Source organism: Rattus norvegicus, chromosome 9, assembly GCF_021556685.1.
Source record: "Rattus norvegicus strain SHRSP/BbbUtx chromosome 9, alternate assembly SHRSP_T2T, whole genome shotgun sequence".
Taxonomy (NCBI): Eukaryota; Metazoa; Chordata; class Mammalia; order Rodentia; family Muridae; genus Rattus; species Rattus norvegicus.
The window spans coordinates 65,517,435-65,538,359 of NC_141542.1; the positions used below are offsets into that span (position 1 = coordinate 65,517,435).

General features: G+C 42.9%; 1 protein-coding gene and 2 pseudogenes across 1 annotated transcript; all 3 read right to left on the reverse strand.

Moving 5' to 3' along the window:
- Positions 1-652: 652 nt before the first annotated feature.
- On the reverse strand, positions 653-12,694 carry Cavin2 (caveolae associated protein 2). Its single transcript, NM_001007712.2, is given in 2 exon segments — positions 653-2,229; positions 12,144-12,694. Coding segments are annotated over 2 exon segments (1,254 nt in total). The 5' UTR covers positions 12,627-12,694; the 3' UTR covers positions 653-1,458.
- A 3,746-nt stretch (positions 12,695-16,440) lies between these two features.
- Positions 16,441-16,508, reverse strand: LOC120094969 (U4 spliceosomal RNA; annotated as a pseudogene).
- Positions 16,509-20,183: 3,675 nt separating this feature from the next.
- LOC120094903 (small nucleolar RNA SNORA48) lies at positions 20,184-20,335 on the reverse strand (annotated as a pseudogene).
- Between the last annotated feature and the right edge of the window lie 590 nt (positions 20,336-20,925).

A 20,925-nucleotide genomic window follows, 5' to 3' on the forward strand; every position in this document is an offset into this window, starting at 1 on the left:
GTGCTATTGCACAGTAAGAGTAGAGTTCGAGCCCTGGGTCTCCCACCTTCAGACTGCAATATGACAAAGCATTGCCATTTTGTAATGAAAAATAGCTAACACAACGGTTTAGTATGTTAGACAGAACAAACGTTCACATGAAATAAAATACTAGCATGCTTTTATAAGCTAAAACATTAATAATCCTGTGGAGTTAATGTATAAATAAAATGTTACCTGGAATGAAATTACCTTTATGTGTTAAAAAAAAAAAAGAAACCCAGCATTTTACTGTTCGTAAACATGCGAGTTTGAATACCTCATAAACCTATATAGTTCTTGGAATGGAAAGGTCACTTCAAAGTGGAAAATATTAAAAATTCATTTGATTGACGTTCCCATAAAACAGTCCATGCTGCTTATATGAGACTTACATTTGTTCCAATGTTAAAGAGACAATATCCTTTTGTCACAGAAAGATGTGTACTGCCATTTATTTAGCGAAAAGAATCACAGTTTTTGAACCAGAATATCTATCTAGTCATGTTATCTAATACTAGACTATGAAAATAATTGAGACAATAAACTATTCCTGCAAGATAAATGAACTTCTTTAGATGGTTAAAGAGCAAAACAGGTTTAAAACATTAGTATTTCACTTTTTTTTTTTTTTGGTTCTTTTTTTCGGAGCTGGGGACTGAACCCAGAGCCTTGCGCTTCCTAGGCAAGCGCTCTACCACTGAGCTAAATCTCCAGCCCCAGTATTTCACTTTTTAAGCACGTCTTTTTTCCTCTTTGTCGTCACTTTTTGCCATTCTTCGTCCTCCATTTCTCTCACTTTCCAATCTTTCCATCTTAGTTTTTTACCTCAGCAGTCCCAGTGCTATTAGCTCCCCGTCAGCAGTCTTTCAGCCCCCTTCCAATAAACAATGGTTTCTGTAAGAGAATAACCAACTGACCCTTCTGCTCTATCTTTTGTAAATGTTTTCTTCTTAAAATAGTTATATTCTCAGCCTACAGACTTATGTATGTTCCATACCACATACTTGAAGAATAATCATTCACAGAATACAGTAGGAATTCACTACATTACTGCCACACTATTCAGCAAGCTGATAGAACGAGCAAAAAAAAAAAAAAATCACTTTTTATAACTACTACCTTAAATAGCCTCTAGTTTTTCTGACTAAGCCAAAGAGATAGTCGATTTTTTTTAAAAACTGCTCCATTTCTTTCTTCTTAAAATCTTGGAGAAATTCTACAGAAATAGAACCTACGAGCAAATTAGAAATGGAATCCCTGGCAGTTTGCTTCTGTGATCCCATGTATGTCCGAGGCTACTGTATGGTTAGTGATTAAGGCCTGGACGGTCCCAGTCGGGAGCAGGTAGAGATGAAGGGGTCCAGAGGTGGCTTCCACGATGTGGATGCACCTGAGCGAGCTGCTGAGTGCAGCTTGCCCAGTCTTCGGGCTGTGCACTCAGGCAGTCTGATCCACATGCAGCACAGCCGCCTGGACGTGTTTCTCACTGGATTCCTCCATCTCCTTGGAGTTGAGCATGTAGCCACTCTCATAGCGCACCTGCTGGGCCTGCTGCAGGGCCACCGACTCCTCTTCTTCATCTTCTTCAATGGTCAGATCGGCGTTGCTGCCCACGCCTGAGTTGTTCCCTCTCAATGCTGACTTCTCAGCATCTTCTGCGCTGCCCTCCAACAGGCCGCTGGGGAGGGATGCTTCAGAAAGACCTTCTGTGAACGAGCCCTCCTCATGGTCGTCCTGCACCTGCTCTTCCAGTTTGGTCTCATTTTCTGCAGAGCTTTCTCCCTCTCGGATTTTCTTCCGACCGAAGGAAAGGGGAGAAACCTTGAAGGGGGAGCTTTTCCCAGATGATGCTTTCTGGTGGTTGGGAGTGAGCGATTTCTTAATCTTTTCTCTCCTCTCAACAGATACGATCTTTGTTCCCAGCTTGTTCATCTTTTTCTCGATATTCTGGCGAGAAAATGCTTTCTTGAGGCTATCCACTTTCTTGAGGCTGGATCTTTTTATCTTTTCTACCCTGCTTTCCTCCATCTTCTCTTCTGCACTATCTTCCAGGGCTTCCTCATCACCGGGCAATTCGTCATCGGAGGAGAGGTCCACATTGTGCAGAGTTTCCTCCAAGGACTTGTTCTCATCAGCAAGCTCCTTGCCTTCTGCAGTGCTGGGAACTGGCTCCTTCACAAACACACTGGCAGGGATCTCACTTTCTTCCTGTAAAGAAGGGCAGTGTGAGTTTATGATAAGCAGGTTGAACAAATAGCCCTAAACTGCTGTAACTTGGGTTTGTGTTCTAGGCAATGCGCAGGCCAGAAGCAAAGTGTGGCTTTCCAGAAGAGGAAGCAGGCATTCTAATTTGGGTCCAGTCATTCACCTTGGGCTGGATAAGGCCAAGACCCACCAGTGGGAATACCATGAAGCTTAACTGGCAAGGGACTATCAGTGACAGGCAGAGGGAAGTGGCCCGACTCATTCGTGTAGACCAGGAAGCTGCTCAGATAAAGGAAATAAAGTAAGTTATAATGCTGTGAACCCACAGGCCTCTCCTGCCTTCCTTCAATTCAAGGGAGGGGGGCTGAGGGTAGGCAGAGACGTTGGCTCAGCTTCTGTCAAAAATCCCACTACAAAGGCACACAAAAGTCTAGCTGGAAAATATATAAGGAGCCAAAGGAGAGAACTGGGGAGTTCTTAAGTTCAGAACAGGACAGAAACCTTGATTAGGTCCCCTCCTTTCCCACTCACACACCACATACCCCAACACACACACACACACACACACACACACACACATGCACACACACATATACCCCAACATGCACACACATAGATACACTCACACACACACACATACCCCAACACGCACACACATACACATACACACACACACACACACATATACCCCAACACGCACACATATACATACACACACACACACACACACACACACACAGTGAGGATTAGCCTTTCTTAGGCCTTAAGCCTTTCTTGTAGCCTCTTAGGCCACAAGGCTTAGGATTAGCCTTGTGGTCCAGGATGTGCTCTGTGGCAATCAGTAAGAGATGGAGATGAGGTACTATGTGTGGCCAGGTATAGCACCAAGCTTCTAGTAAGAAGTGTCTTCTTTGGGCAATAAAGCTTTGGCCTCATAGACAGCTAAGGGGAGAAGAGAACCTATTCTCTTCGGGCTCCCCCGCTTCTCACATAGGCAAATGTAGCCTTCTATAGAGTTTTGGGGGAATGGTAGAGCCAGAAAATTTGTCTCTAAAATATAAAGCTGCTTGCCGAGGGATTTGAATACAGACAATTGAGGCCACATTGTGTAAGAGCACCTTTGAGTTTTAAGTGTTTCCTTTTTCTCACTGTTACACGGGAATCCATTATCATGGCACTTACACATTTTCATCAAAAATAATGGCACATGATGGAGAATTGTGGCAGGAAGCCTGGAGTCTTTGCTGGACTGCTAAATGGCTGTGTGTCTTCAACAAATAGCTTGATCTCCTTGGGTTCCGATTCCTTCCAAATATGAACCAGAGGATTTGACCTAGATTAGCAGCTTTCAAAATGCACTCTCAGGGCCATCAGGGGTTCAGCGAGACTCTAAGCAGGGCACAGATCCAGACTCCTTTCCACCTGTGCTGCACCCAGAGCCTCCAGATGACCTGATTGCATCTTGGCCAGCCCAGCACACTTGGAGTTTGAAAAAAAAATTAACTTCAGTCTGTGGTTTTAAAAGTCTGTCTGTCCTCCCTGATTGCTATCTTCCACAGTGCTAGAAGATGCTACACAGGCTACTGTCATAGAGAAAACACATCACATCATAGTATTAAAGTATGCATCCTGTAATACCAACCTGCCAGGCAAGGTATGGTCGCTGACACAGTAGAGGTATGGTTGTTACGTGAGTGGCTTAACTGCTTTCTGATTGGACTTCAGGCTTGTTTCACAGGAAGGGATTTTATTCCTGGTACTGTAACTGTGGTCAAAGCCACAGTTTGTTTGGCTGGGGGAGATCACAGCTCCTAGCGTTCTACTATTGTTACTTTGCTAAATGGTCATGATGTCAAAGTAGATTTTAAATATTGGTGTTTGCAATCATAGACCAGACCCATTTTGATTCTTGGTCATAGAAACATCTCTTCGTCCTGGGCAGCAGTCAGTAGAAAGATGCACAACTGTTTGTGGCACTGAGAATAAGAGACTGAGTGCTTGGTTAGATTGAAATGGGAATCTTTATAAATAGTCCCCCCTCCTCCATGGCTCAGGGAACGTGGAGGAAGAGAGGTGGAAAGAATGTAAGTGCTGTAGGATAGGAGGAAGAGCCATGACACTCTGTCTTCTGTACATGCCATCGCTATCACACTCATGAACTCAGAGTGAGTCGTGATATTTTGCACAAGATCTGCCAAAATCGGCTCATCCCAAACTTCAGTATCATATAGCTGATCACCCAGGCCCTTAGCCTACAGGCAGCGGATGATTCTCAGGAATCCTGTTTGATGCGGACTTTGGAGGAGAATAGTTGGTCATGCTTCCAGCTGAAGTTGATTCTGACTCATGGGCATACACTCCTAGAAGGATTTCTACCTTTTCTTCACCACTGTGTCTCAACAGGTCAACCCAACCACTCATTAAATGAGCACGTTGGGTGCGATGGCTTTTTAAGAAGGGCATGAAGGTACCTGAAGTGTAGACTGCTCTATATGGGGCACGTTGGAGGATGTAGGAGGATGGGCCTACTTAGTTCTGTGTCTGGAAGCCGAATGCTGGTGACACTGGAGAAAACGGACAACCCAAGGCCTAAGGGGAACTTTCTCCCTCTGGAAGAAGGATTTTGTTCCTGGTGGACAGATGAATATTACAGAAAAAGGTAGACTTACAGAAGTAGTCAGGGCTCTGACAGCTAGGGCTGAAGCAAATTTCTCCTGGGGTTTGATTAAGAGCACTGAGGAGATTTGGCAGTTGTTGCTTGTAGGGAAGGATAAAACCAAGAGCTCAGTGAAATGTTATTAAAAGTCCTCAGCAGAAGGAAAGGAGGGATCTGGCAGAAAGCTGTAAAACCTAAGCCTTAAGGTACATTGCCTATACCATAAGCTCTCAGGGTAATCAAAAGCTGTGGATCAGATAGCTTCCCATTCTTCAATTTTAACAAAAGGGAGAGAATTAAAATACATTTTAGTTTTTCTTAAATGTAAATTTTATTGCCAACAGGAGCTCCTGAAAGAGTCTCCTGGGCTCTGTTGTTCCTCTTCTCAGGCATCCCTCAAGGATAGCTTTGAGGAGAGAACATTAGAAAGTGAATTGGGATATCAGTGGTAGATAGATGCAGGCTGCATGTGGGGGGTGGGAGCGGGGTGTGAGGGAAGGCGGAAACCCAGTAGAACTCTTCTGGGAAATGCAAAAAGGTACAGGAACATTTATATGAGAGCTCTTTGATGCTAATTATGGAATTAACCCAGCAAGAGTGGAAATAATCCAGAATATGTCAGCTGAGTCTTTATGCAGCTGCAAACTCCTGAACAATGACTTCTCAGCTAGCTGTTGGCCCTTAGCTGTCATTCTCATTACCTGGGAAATACTCTACTGGCAGCTATCCTACGTTCTGTCTACTGAACAATGTGTACCTTGTGGCTTCTTTGGTCATCTTCTTTGAAGGCAACCCTTTTCCTTTCACAGAGTTGATTTGAAAATTCCCAAGTACACAGACCTCTTTCTTTTTAATTTGTTTAGAATCAGAAAAATACCAATTCCCTCCCTTCCAAGTCACTCCCTTATACGAAGCGTACAAAGTGTGGTGTTCTGCTCTTTGAGTGGTGTTCTATGGCGAATAGGGTCTGCTACAGCCGTTCCCTTACCTGTACAGACTGTCCTCTTACACACCTCAACGAAACACCTTGTACTTTCACATGTCTACAAGCGAGGGGACACCTCTGCGTCCACCTCCAGTTGTGACATTTGTTACCTGCTTTCTTTTACAGATTCCTAGACTGGCAGCTATTTTAAGGGTGAGGCTAAGCCCACATCCATAACCCTGCTGCTGCTCACGGATGCTAGCTCCTTGTTTATCTACATGGGATACGTGAGTCCCTGAAATGGCACAGAGAATCCCCGTGGTTTATTTCCCTGGGCAGCTCGATTGAGGAAAAGCCTCTAGGAGCAGCTGACTATTTATCCTTTGTTTTCAGAAAAGGTCCTCAGCCACCGCTGATGTAGGAGTTCCTGGTTCTGACCTTTCACAAGGACCCTTAGGAGGTTTTCAAAGAAAGAGAATATTAAATAGTAAACTTCTAACATGTATGACGGATATGTGTGTAGCATACGGGGGGAAAGGAATGGACCGAACTCTTGAGAAGTAGCATTTTCCTCGCACTTCCTTCGGCTCGTTTGCTATTTATATCGATCCTTGTGAACTAATAGTCCCAGTCGGGCATGTAAATATAAACGTAGGGAAACCAGCCAGCTTGCTGGATACTCTGTGGTTTTAAGTTGATAGTACACATCTCTGCACATATACAGATATGCAAACTTAAAAATAAAAGGTTCTGTGACCAGCATTTGGAAAGAAAATCAACTTTAAGTCATTGTAAAGCCCCTATAAGAAGAGAGAAGCCAGCTGTTTGCTCTCCTGCCACTCACAAAAATAACAGGGACATACAGGGTGGCATCCTGCTGGGATGACATGGTGGCATCCTGCCGGGGTGTGACGAGTACACATTTGTGTCCATGGAATATTTTCTTCAATAGTATCTAAATACTAGTTATTAAAATGAAACCATGCCACCTGACATTCTGATTTATAGGTCTCCTTTACACATTGATGGTTTTCTCCAATTTGTGTTCCTGGGGTATAGATTGTCGAGTGGATAAAGCCATTGATTAGAACTGCACCCGCAGGGCAGCCATTGGTAGAATCAGCAAGTCATAAGAATAAAATGCATTAGTTATAATCCCTGGGCAGTCTTTCACATTCTGGAGGATTTAAAAGTCTCATTATTTTCAGTGTTATCAAGGGTTTATTTTTTTTTTAAAGATCACATTAGTTAGGAGTTCTTTGTTACACACAAAAAAACCCCCATAAATACAAACCAAAAAATAAACAACATTGAATTATTTAAAACCGATATAGTAAAACTCATAAACATGAACTTTACCATAGTAATATTATCGTTTTTACCTGTTTCACGTATCTATCCTATAATTTCTCTTACCAATAATGTGAGACCTTGACAGTCGTTTTGTTTCTCAGAGCCTCTGTTTCCTTCCAATGAAATAAGGTTAAACTAAATGATTATTAAGAGGTCTTCCAGATAAAAAATATTTGATTATGTGATTTTAACCTACATCCCACAAAAAAGAAATAACCATTTGCAGGGACAATGCCATGGTGCACCCGTTCACATGAAATGTATTTAATTCCACACGAGAATAAAAACCATAGGAGCCCAGTTGCATTGAAGAACATTTAAAAAGTGGGAACCTAGAGAGGGCATATATTTTTTTCCCAAAATTAAATATCAGCTATAATCAGTTATTCACTTCTAGTGCCAGGGACAATGCTAACATTTACTAAGTATAAATAATAACAATAAGAAATAGTATTTTTTTAATCATAAACTAAAAGGGCACCGGATAAGTACCATGACAAAACCAATATTCTGTTAAGGGAACATTGAGCTGTGATACAAACATGGAGAGTTCCCATATGAAGGTATCTTTGATAATTCATATTCCCATTTCTCTCCAGTCCACACCAATTGAACAGCTTTTAGAGGAGTGATTTTGGATAAAGTACTGTCTTTGAACTATTTAAAATCATCAGGAGATTTAATTTTTAGCGTACTTCTAAACTTCTAGTGTCATTAAGGAAGCCAGTGGATGAATGTTTGAGCGCCTTCAGAGACTCACATTTTCAGAAAGGGATCTACAGCAAGTCTGTAGCCCTGCCTTTTAATCCAGGTTGCTCGCCATGTGGATGGACTGCAAGAGTTAATGCACACTCTCATTTCGTCTCCTGGCTTTGACATGATTCTCAAGCTGCTTTTTCAAATAGTCATTCCTAGAATGATCTGAAGACATAAGTGGCTTCTCAGCCCAGGACCAGTTACTGTGAAGTGCATGCAGTCCCTCTAATCAACAGAGAATTTTCTTTTAACTCTATGTTGTAACTTGTTTTAGTAAAAGATAGGCATGCTTCCAAGAAATGTTAAATGTGGTATTCCTTTAGCATTAATATTTTTCCTTTTTTTTTGTTTTTGTTTTTGTTTGTTTTGGGGACAGGGTTTCTCTGTGTAGCCTTGGCTGTCTGTCCTGGAACTCACTCTGGAGACCAGGCTGACCTTGAACTCAAAGATTTGCCTGCCTCTGCCTCCCAAGTACTGGAATTAAAGATGCATACTACCACTGCCAGGCTTACCATGAATATTTTGATCATCAATCCCCATAAGCCTTATGTTATTTATGCTGGTTTATGTCTCATTATATGGAGCTCAAATATTATGTTGAACTGTTGCCAAAAATGTTTTTAAAAAGTGCTGAATTTCACTGGGATTTTCAAATATATCTCTGTGTTCAAGGGGGGATAGTTTCCTCAGTTTTTAGCTACTGATGGCTATAATTTGAAGTTATCTCTAAGGAATTAGATACTTAAGAGCTACGACTCAGTTATTGAAACCCAGATTTCAATAAATACATGACATGCTTTAAGTAGGATAGATTTAAAACAAAGTTAGGAATTAAAAGTCCAAATGTGTAAGAATCTTACAAATCATCTTACACACACACACACACACACACACACACACACACACACACATTCACACTCTCTCAAACATATATTACTCATATATACTTATACACACATACACACAGGTACACATTCATACATATTTGCACACACAGAAACACATATGCACAAGCGAAAACACACACTCAGGTAGATTTGGGATGATGTAACAGGATTCCACAAACTGTAAACATAGATATCCTTCTCAACATTATAGTACCAAATATGCACAAGTCAAGGGACAGATTATCTTTTTGAACACTTCTCCCATTTTTAAATATTTATTGCTCTAAGCCAGAAAAGTGCTGAAAATGACAATTTTTTAAAGACACAAAGTGCTATCAATACACTATACGAACACTCCTCTTGTTTTAAAATATTTATTGTCCTAAGCCAGAAAAGTACTGACAATGACATTTTTTTAAGGCACAAAGTGCTATCCATGCAGCATATGACACCCACATTCTCTGTGGGTCTGGGATAGTCCCATTCTGCCATGCTGGGAGGTATGTGCTGATTCTAGAAGGACCTATTTGAGAGTAGTTATTTTGGATAAGAGTCATTTGCTTTCATGGATTATGATATAATGCTCATTCTGACATGATGTATAGTGTGTGTGTGTGTGTGTGTGTGTGTGTGTGTGTGTGTGTGTGTGTGTGTACACTAGCAAGCCTCAACGAAAAAGGGATAAACAAAGCTATTTCAAGATCCTCAGAAAGGTAGGGTCAGTTTTGGGCCAAGAACAGTATTTCTAACCCAGTAGAAGTGTAGCTGCCTGTCTCAGTCCTGTATTTCAGAGCCATGGAGTAATGGAGTCTACTCAATGAGTACTTCCACCATGCAAGTCTGTAAGAATCATTTTACGTATGTCATTTTCTTTATTTCCCACTCAAGGGAGAGATATGAACCAGAAAGCACCAGTGTTTAAAAGCACATATTCTGGGACCAGTTAAATGTGACTTTGAATGTCAACTTTATCACTTATGTGCACCCTCAGACCAACTACAAGCACTTGGAGTCCCAGCACCTTCACCAGTAAACTGGGGATAGGCCAGGAAGCAGAGCATGAGCCTTACAGTGCATGCTGGGTTTATCAAGACGGCAGCTACTTCATGCTCTTATTAGTAGCTTCTGTTTACAAGGAGAAGCAGGGCCTTCCAGATATCAAATGTGTCAATGATCAACATGGTTGGCAAGGGACGAAGTAGAATTCGAGCCAGTGTCTGTGACAATTTGTCTTCCCACTCACTATCCTGGACTTCACTGTAGTGACAGTTGTTTCAGCCGTTAGCATAGTTGGTACCCTATTAAGACCTCTATTTTAAGAAAGAGACAAAACACCGAAGACGACTGGAGTTACATTCTGTTTTTCAAATAATCATTTTGTGTTTTCAGGACTGGAATTGCCTTTAGCTAGTAGAGGACCTGCTCTGGGTCGGGAAAGTTCTGGCCAGATGCTTGAAGCTCTCTGCCTTCCACACTGTTCTTTAAAGCTGTTGGAGGTGCTTATTAACAGGCCTAGAACAGCTTGAACACTTTGCTTTGGCTGCCCATAGTTTCCAGTTTGGACTTGAGCACCCCTGTGTCACCATCTCATCACTATGGGGAAAATTCTTACCATTTTTGATGGGATGTCAGTGCAACAAAACAAATGACTTTGTCAGGCCCCCATCAACAAGACAAGCCTTTGAGATCCCCAATAGTTGGATTCACAATTCTCTTGGACATATAGTTATTTATCTCCTCGTCCCTCCTTCTCACACCTGTAGAACATTCGTTTCAAAACAGAAACTAAACCTTAAAATCCTTATTTTCCTTTACTAGACAAACACTTTCCTTCCCTCCTTAATGAATAATAAGATGAGATATGGTCTGTCTGATTCATACTGAATGAAGTGAAGTTTCCTTTGATGGGCCTGTATGTGTTCTGTTTTGTCTCGAAATCACTAATTTAGAAATGCCTTCAGAGCTAAGGCTTCTAGGCTCTCTCAGGTTAATAAAGGTAGGATCTTAGATCCTGAGGTGGCCGACCAGAGTTCTTTCCAGTTCAGCTGCTTCCTGAAAAGCTATTGCATCTGCATTAAAAGCCTAAAAGTCTCCCAACTGCAGAAAGCCCGTGAGACATAGGAGCGTCATTTGTCTGGACCTCCCAGCTCTCAAGTACAATTTGGAGAGGACACAAAGGCAGCAAGATGAGTCTTTCCTTTTATGGTGATAGGCAGGCTGGAGTCCTAACTTGGCAGAGTAGATTCATTAGGAAAAAGAAGGCTCCTACGGTTTAAATCCAAGTTTCTAAATGTCTTTTGGGAGATGAAGGCTCTCCCTGTATGCTTTCACAATCTGTTGGTTATAGCCTCTCCCATCCATGGCTTTGAAAGTCTCTCCTATTCACAGGATCATAAGGAGACAGCCCTGAGGCAGGATGGCAATGCTTCCTGGGGCCTGGTTTGGCTCAGTGCCATCCATGGAAGGGCTTCCAACATTAGGCAGGGTAGCCCTTAGATTTACAGATGCCCACCACTTGGCTGAATGCAATCTTCCTGTCCCCAGATAGCCTTTGCTACATAAATTGCATCATTGATACATTTTATAAAAAATTAAGTGGCCTTTTCATGGTAAGGCAACTATTTGAAGGGGAAGACATTCAAGGCTGGTCTTTGTGACAACCACTGATAACGTTTCTTTTATTTCACTTTGGAGTTAAGTCCTGAGCAACGAGGGAACATATTTAATGTGTTTGTAAGGAGTTATACTTTGCTTCACACTTTTATTTGCATCATTTTCTAGAAAAGAACTGGAGATTGCTTTGACAAAAGATGACTTAAAGAGTAAGACTAGTTCAACTTTCCATTCTGGTAATTTCCCAAACACCAGGGGCCCTTGGAAAAAGGATGGTTTAAAGGTTGTATGTGTCTTGGTCAGAGTGAAAGAAAACAAATCCTTCATATAGTTACCTCACTTCCACTAAGGGTTAATAAACAGCCACTGGATTAATTTGCCCTGTCCAGCCAACAGCTGCAGCCACAGCCACTCGTTCCGAATGAAAAGAGACAAATGACTTTAACTAGAGTGGGTTCCTGCACCTGCTCAGCTGCCCACCCTTAACCAAGTGCATCTAGGTGTTCACTGACAAATGTCCCCAGCTTGCCAGACCCACAGGCTTTGCCTGAAGGATGGGGGAGATTCCAACCCTTACGGCCACATTTCACAGTTGCCTGCGGCAGGCAGCAAGAGGACAAAGCTGTGTATGTGTGCGAAGCTTGACTGGTAGGGCAGATGGGAAGATGGCCTTGAGAGCTCGGAGGACTGAGCCCAAGTAGGTGGAGGTAACCTTGGGGACACTGACCTGGAAGATGAGCACTTTGAAGTGGTTGCGTCGGAGGAGTTGAGCGTGGTTGTTCTCCAGCCTCTTCACCTGTACACACTGCTTCTCTAGGCGCTCCCGAACAGCACGCGTGTGAGCGCTGACCTTGCGAGACTTCTCCAGCAGCTTGCTCACTGTGTTGCTGGTGGAGGCCTGGTACTTGGAGAGCTTGGTGAGGTCATTCTGGATGCCCTTCACCGAGCCCTCCAGGTTGATCTGCCGCTGCTCCATGTTGTGCTGGTTCTCCCTCACGGCGTCCAGCATGTTGACCAATTTATCCAGGAGAGTGTGCACGGTGACAGCATTCACCTGTGAGTTGTCTCGGATGGCCTCCTCTGTGGACCCCAGATTCAGGCTGGGGCTCGGTGTGGAGGAAGGCATTGGACTGGGGTTGGATGGCTTCTCCTGGAGCATGTCTGTATTTGGGTGCTGGAACTTTTCTGCCTGTGCAGCGTCCTCTCCCATGGCTGGACAGATGGAAACTTACTTTCCTCGCTGAAAACTTTCTTGCTCGGGCGAGAAGCACCGGAGGCTGGTTGGTCTGAAGTGAGCACTGCTCTCTAGGGCTAGCAGATGGCTAAGCTGATCAGGGGAACTGCATTCCAGCTGCTCTTAAAGGCTGTACTCCACCCAGTGGAAGGCAAAGATTACAGGACCCACTCAGGGTTCAGTGACAAGCACACACTTCCTAACCACACTCCTCACAAGCCGGAGCTCTTTTCTGCTGTAGTTTTTCTTTCCTACACCCCTTCCCTTAAAAAAAAGTTCAATGCCATATTTCAATCATGAGTTCATTTAGAGGCGGAGAGAAACATGTTAACTTGGCAGAGCTCCCAAGCCTCTGATTGGCTAGAGCTAGTAAACTTTTCTCTGGCTGCTATGTTACAGAGCGCCTGTTTTTTTTTTTCCTGGATACAAGTTATTGTAACAGAAAGAATTGTTTGCTTTTGCCCCAGAACTGACTGATAGGTTGCAGAACACTGAGTGCCCTTAGGGGAGACATAGAGTTGAAAGGTCTGTACTGCCAGGTTTGTGCTGTTAGTTTCTCATTTGCAAAGCCCAGGAAATTACTCCGGGACTGACAAGGAACCCAGCTTGGTGTCCTGTCTTCTTGCAGGATGGGATGCAGTCCAACTTGAGAGAGCTTAGACTCAGGAATGTTAAGATAAGAGGCATTGCATACTGTGAATTGTTACATAAGAGGTAGAAATCTTTTGAATGAATGCATTTTTAGAAGATGGAAGGTAGAGCCCCTCTCCTCAAGTAGTCCCTTTAAAACAAGAAAGTGCTGGTTTGTCTCCAGTAATTCTGAATTCATGTGGAGCCTTTCTCAATCCCCATATTTGCGAGGCATTTATTGACATAAGCCCAGAAGTGTGACTGCAAGCCATTTTGAGTTGGAGTGGTTCTAATGCTTGACATTTCCAGATTCTTGCTCAGTGAAGTGGCACACCTGTTCTCACATGTGGCCCTCCTTAGTCGGGCCCTTGGGATGTGGGACTCCTTTCCTAAAACGACTTCACATGCTTGAATAGGTCTTAAATGTATCCAGACTGTGAAAGTGCTTTTGGCAGGAGGTTTGTGACAGGCATGCTACCAAGGACTTCAAGAACAAATGTTAGCTATTACTGGGCCAGGGACTGATCATGGGACAGTGCCTTTCTTAATGTAAGTAAACCAAAGAAACAGTGGCTCTTATGGTGACATATTCACTGTTTGTTTTATCCTCAGTCGTATGTAATATTCACAGAGCATGGGCCAGGACCCTCAGTGAGTACCTGCTCATTACGAAGATGCATTAAAGACATTATAGAGGCTCCCAGTTTCCTCAGATAATCGGTAGCCACAATCACACACTTAAAGTGAGACCTTTAGAAACAACAATTACAAAATGCCAAAAGAAAATTTGATTGCTCGTGCCTTTTAAGAATTTTAAAAATTTCTGAACCATACAACTTATATTTTGTGTATTTTAGTCGGACAATGATGTGTTAAATATTAAAACAAAACAAAACAAATAAAACATGATTCTGGTGTTGATTTTCAGCAGCTTAATTTTCTAACAAAATTATATGTTATCATGATACCATGTCCTTTTACATTTGACTTTTGTGGGCAAATCATAGAGTGTCATTATTTCAAAAATATTGGAGGGCTTTCTCAGTTTTCCAAGGGCCTCTCTAAATGGTGACATCCCAATCATTTCCTCTGAAGCTCTTATGCTTTCATTCACACAGCTTTCTTCTCCCAAATGGTAACTATGACAGCTGCAGATTCTCATGGGCTGTAGGAGCTGCCTAGGATTCAAGGGCTCCTCTGATATTACCTTCATCAATTTCGTGATTTCCTATTTTGAAAGATTAGCAATTTCATCTTATAATCACTTCACTCTGATTTTGCATTGATTCACACGAATTTTTGCCTTGCATTGTTGGATATCGTTCAATCAGATAGATGGATTAGAGCGATGGCTGTGAGATACTAAAGCACAGAGGCTCCTTTTCAAATAAGAAGGTTTATATGTGAATTATTTGTTTGGTTGAGACTGGTTTCTCTCTGTGGCCCCGGGTGCTCTGAAATTCAAAGCAGTGCTTCTTAGACAGGATTATAAGTGCGAGCCATCATGCCTGTCTCTGGACTGATTTATGTTTTAACTTAATCTTGAATAACACAACTGATATTTCAACCAATGGTCTATGGGTTTGTAACAAGCCAGCCGAAGACTCAGTGGTTTATGGTAGGAACCACACCAGTCTCTCATGTTTCTTTGGTTGTCTTGGCAACACTCACCTGGAACCGTCATCTTTGCCCTACTTGTTCTTGCAGCTGCAGTTTGAGGTAAGGAATCCAAATAACATGGCCTTACTCATACCTGGCACCTCTGCTGAGCTGACTAGAACTCTCTTTTCAGCTACTTAGGTTCTAGAAACCGATTTCTCTAGCAGGGAAACTAGGTTTCTTTACATGGTGCCTTGGAGTTATAAGGGATTAAAAGCGAAAGCTGTGGATAGTTTTAAGGGCAGGATCTGAAACTCCCAATGTGGTATATCCACAGCGTTCTGTGGCCCGAGCAGGCCATACATCCAGCTCAGATTCAGAGATGGGGAACTGCCTTCACCACTTTCCCATCCTCTAGCAAGTGCGAGTGTCACAGGAGAGATTATTGTCACCATCTTTGGACAAGATCTACCATGATGTAAATGCACTCTCCAAAAGGGCTGTTGCAAATAAAAGGCTGTGCTATTGTGGAAATTATGAGAAGCTATGTAAAAGAAACCCTTTTTGTCCTAAAAATTAATTACAGAATATAGTACCAATGGTAAGCTAGAATTTGAGATAACTCTGAGTTAAACTTCTCTCTTGTGTTGCCCCAAACCAAGTCTTACATCTATCTGAGAGAAATTGCTGTAGAGCAATCAGTTTTAGAAGAATTTAAACAACTTAAACCTTACATTTTTGTATAGTTCTTTACAAATTAGGTAGTCTATAGACTTACAGTACAATGAGCAATGAAGAGGATCTTAAATGTTTCTGAACATGTGAGTGTTATGATTAATAACAGTTTTTGCGGCCATTAAGTGTGGGATGGGAGGTTTATGATTGAAAACGAGTATTGAATGGGAAGTAAATGCTAGGCCCAGAGGTGTACAAAGATGAGCAAGTGGCACCTCTTTTTCTACTCTTAAGCACTTCCTTAGTGGAAAAACCAGGCAGCTGGAGAAATATAAGGTCTACAAACTGCATAACTTAAAGAAAAGAAAGGTTTATCTGACCTCAAGATCCATCCTGGAGGAGAAGCCATGGAGGTTGGTATGGCTCTAGTTGTGGAAGCAAGAGCATGAAATAGCTAATCACATTAGAATCAGAGTAAGAATCTGTGAGAGATGAAACGGAGTGGATCTTTGTTTTCTTCTTTTTATTTAGACCAGACTCTAAGTGGGAAAGGTAACAATCACTTTATAGTATATCTTTACTCCTCAGCAAACCTTTCTGTAACCCACTTCTTATCCTCCTAGAGGTGTGTCTCCCAGATGATTCTAAATTCTTTCCAGTTTAAACGTGTAAATCCAGGTACAGTGCATAGAGAAGGGTGATTGTTTCTGTTGCAGTCCACATGTGAGAGCATGCTGGGGTGTGATTAGGACTTCTAATTCTCTGTCTGACCAGCTGCCTACCAATACCTCAGGCATCTAAGTCAAGCAAGCTTGGGAGTTTCTGTAGGAAAATGCCTTCTTTACTACTAACTAGGGTTTTGATCCCAATCTCTATATGTTAACCCATTTCAATTAGCAATAATCGTGTCTCGGATAAACCCCATTGGCTACGATACTGCCACTGGGCAAAGCTGATGCCAGCCCATTTCAAACATGACAGAATTCTTGCTTCATTGTGCTAGCATCACAGTTAAACCAGGTTCAGGTCAATGTCTCTTTGATTGGTCTTTTCCATTTAGACCTACACAGCAGTATTGGAATTACTGGTCCTATTCCTAGGATGGTGATAGGCACACTGAGTGATGGACCTGTAGCAGTGACAGTCCCTTTCCTAGGTGACTAGAGAAGCAAAGAGAGCTGAGCTGACTTCTCAGTACATTTCATATGAGCTTACACACTAGAGTTTAAAAGTCTTTCTAAAGTTGGCTTGTCTCTAACAGGCGTAAGACCCCAGGGTATTTGAGTATATTATCTACAAGAACAGTATAGTGGGAAGTCCATATATTTTATATCACCAAGTTTCATGATGTACTACAACTGACAGTAGGATTTTGAGACTATGCAGTTGCCTTGAAAACACAGGTTTTAAAGAATTGATTTTAGCAGTCTAAATTTGTATTAGAAACCCTCTCTTAGTGTATTTTTTAAATTTTACCTACTTTTCTTTTATTTTTGAGATTACTATGCAATCACACCATTCTCCCTCTAAACTGTCCCATGCACCCTTCCTTATTTGCTGCATGCCCCCGCCCCACAGATGCACCAGACACACAGAGGTGCAGAGAGAGAGAGAGAGAGAGAGAGAGAGAGAGAGAGAGAGAGAGAGAGAGAGAGAGAGAGCCTGCTCAGTCTGTGTAGTATTTCTTGTATGTTTGTACATTTCCAGGGCTGGCTGTCCAGTTGGTATTGGATAATTAACTGTTGTGATTTTTCCTCTAGGAAAGCTGTTCTCCCACTCCTAGCATTTCTTAGTTGCTTGTTGTTTCTTGTGAAGGTTGCAGTCTGGTGGTCCTGGTTCCTCCCCTTTGTCATGTCTATTGTTTCTCAACTCAACTCCTGTGATAGCTGTCATAGTTAATATTATTAATGGAACAGGATCTAGAATCATCTAGGAGACAAACGTCTGGGAATGCTTGTGAGGGCTTATCTAGCCTAGGTTAACAGAGGTCGGGAAACCCACACTGAAGGTGGGTGGCATCATTTATAAACTGAGGTCCTAGACTGAATGGTAAGATGACGTCGGTGCACTGTAACCCGTTGCCTCAGTCTCCTGCCAAGACAATTTATCTACCGTGATAGACTGTTCCTGGACTTGTAGGCAAAATAAATCCTTTCTTTCTTAAAGTGATATTGTCAGGATATTTGTCACAACAACAAGACAGGTAGTTAAAACAATAACACTATAAAATGGAGTTTGTAATGACTCTTAAATTAAGAAAAAAAATTAGTTCTGGGTTTAATACTAAAAAGAGTATGTTAAAACACAGGGATATGATTAAAAAGCGGTATATATGAAGAAAAGCATAGTCTGAGGATCGTCTGGCCATACCCGAGTAAACCGTGTGGACTCTGCATCTGTTATAAGCACTTGCTTCCCTTCCAGAGCACCGGGTTTGGGGTTTGATTCCAAGCGCCCCCAGGATAGCTGACAATCGGTTTATAACTCTAGTACCAGGGGATCTGATGGTCTCTTCCAGCCTGTGCAGGCACAAGGTATACTGTGGTGCTCAGACATACATTCAGGCAAAACATTTAGAAACACAAAATAATAAAAATATTTTTTAAAATTATGTCAAGGGAGCAATTCATAAGGAGGAAGTATAGAGATCAATGAGTTCCTGACGTATAATGTAGTTCTTACCCACTCCTCGTGCTGGCAAGTAGAGGAACTCTACGGATTTTGAGATTACAGAAGGAATTTCCTTTTTTAAAATTACATTTAATTTTACTGTGTGTGTGTGTAGTGTATATGTGTGAATATGGATATGTGTGTGTGTGTGCATGCTTGTGCACTCATGCATGTGCCTGCTTACATTTGTTGACATATATGTCGAAGTCAGAGAACAACTTTTTTTTTGTCTCCAGCTTAATTTTTTAACTTTTTATAGATTTGTGTGTGTGTGTGTGTGTGTGTGTGTGTGTCACACCATGCACCCAATCCCATTCACCTTCCTGTCTCTCATATCTACCCTTTGCCCTTGTAACCCTTCCCCCGCAATGATACACACACACACACACACACACACACACACACACACACACACACACACACACACCAAACCCCCCACCCCTCAAAAAAAGCAAAAACAAAACAAAACCCCAAAGCCTAGAAAACATCTCACTGTGGAAGCTGTAGTAAAATATTATAGTATATCTCCATGGTGTCTCCATGGCATACTCCTCTGGTCCCACATCTTTACTTGTAAATGTTCATTGCAATGAGTTATCATATCAGTCTGGTTCAACATCTCTGGCTTCTGTGACATCTTCAGTATTGGCTCCTGGGACCAATCCTTTCCAGTTTTCCTGTTGTTGCCCTGTGTCATGGAGATCCTGCAGCTTTGAAGCAGCAGGACTGGCCCTTACATACATCCCAACCATTTGCAGATGGTATAGATTTTGAGGGTGGGCCAATTCAGAGCCCTGGATTTGGGCCTGGGTGGCAGCTGAACCGACCAGTCTGCTGGCTCTCCCTTCTTGGCACCACCCAAAGGTCAGCTCTACTGTGCTGCCCAGATGAGGCACAGGACCCAATCTCCCAAGTGCTGCAGCTGGTGAGGGCCAGGGCCGGTGTATTCACTCTTATGACCCCTGGGTCAGCTCTCCTGACTCTTGCAGGTGGTGAGGTACAAGGGGACAGGGGAGGCATCACCAATGCCTCCTGACAGCAGACAAACAGCAGGATCAGGTCTCCTGTACTCTTACTTTTGAGGCTCATCTAAACTTCAACCATCAGGGTCAGCTCTGCTGTGCGTCTAGGTGAGGCGCCCTGTGTCATGGAGATCCTGGAGCTTTGGAACAGCTGCAGGGCCTGCTCTCTGGAGAGCTATAGTTGGTGAGCAGTAGGGATACTTCTAAGTTCATGACCCTGTGGCAGATTTCCTGACTGCTGGGGTAGAAGGCATCATGTCTGTGCCACCCTACAACAGATGAATGATGGTGTCAGATCTCCCACACTCATACCATTGGGCTGGCTCATCCACACCCCTGCCACCAGGACCAGCTCCACTGTGTTGCCTGGGTAAGGCACAAGACCCACTCCCCCAAGTGCTGCTGTTGGTGAGAGATGGGTACAGCTCTGCAGAGCACTACTGAGGGGCAGGGCCAATTTCGAGCAGCTCCTGGACATCCACATGGTCCCTGGGAGTTGCCACAACCATGAACATCCATGTTCTCTAGTGGCAATATGAGCCACGAACATTGGCACTGAACCCCACCTCTGCATAGCCATGGACTCAGACATAGACCCGGTGGTAGCTCAGGCTGGTACCTCAACATGGTCCCAGGTGGCTAAGTTGTCCACTCACAACAGACTACTCTCCACCTTGAGCATACAGCTCTAGCTCTTTTCATAATGCTCAAGCCGCTCCACTTCTCTTTCTCTCCTATCTGACCATTACGTACTTTAGCCTGGCTATGTGGCTGGTGGACCCATGGGTGACATCCTACATCTGTGTTGTGTGGCAGGGTGACAAACAGGTGTCTATAGCCCACCTGTGTCATGTGCTGGAGGCAGTTCTCTAGGTGGCAGTCTGAAGGTCTCTGTCTTCCTCTTCCTGTGCTGCACTGCCTAGATTTGATGTCATTTTTATGAGTCCTAGGCATAAGATAGTTTTGGCCAACAAGCCAGGCATCAATCTAGGATGAACAAAGGGCTGCCATCTGCTCTGCCCCTGACTGATATAAGAATGGCACCATCAACAAACTAAGGTGTCTCTTTGCCCATTTCTGATAGGGGTGGCTTGTGTGTGTGGGTTTGGAGGTAGGATGGTGTATGGGATGTGGGGCATGGGAGGGTTGGAATACATCCTTTAAGAGTGGTTTCTTTCAGGGGCTGGAGAGATGGCTCAGCGGTTAAGAGCATTGACTGCTCATCCAGAGGTCCTGAGTTCAAATCCCAGCAACCACATGGTGGCTCACAACCATCTGTAATGAGATCTGATGCCCTCTTCTTGTGTGTCTGAAGACAGCTACAGTGACCTTATATATAATAAATAAATACACATTTTAAAATAAGAGTAGTTTCTTTCCTTCTACTTTGTTAAGGCAGGGTCTCTCTTATTACTTCTGATTTACTAGGTACTTCTAACTGGTAAGGATGCTGGTTTATAGATGTGTGCCACTACGTCCAGCTTTTATATGGGTTTTGGGGATTTAAATCAAGTTGCCAGGTTTGGGCAGCAAGCACTTTAACCTACTGAGCTATCTCTCCATCCTGGGGTTTCACTCTTAATGCTTTTTCTGGCTCTCGAGTGTGCATAGTTTCCATGTTTCATTTTGTTCTTGATCTGTTGTGAGCACAAATCCTTCCTGAAGTCAGACAATCCACA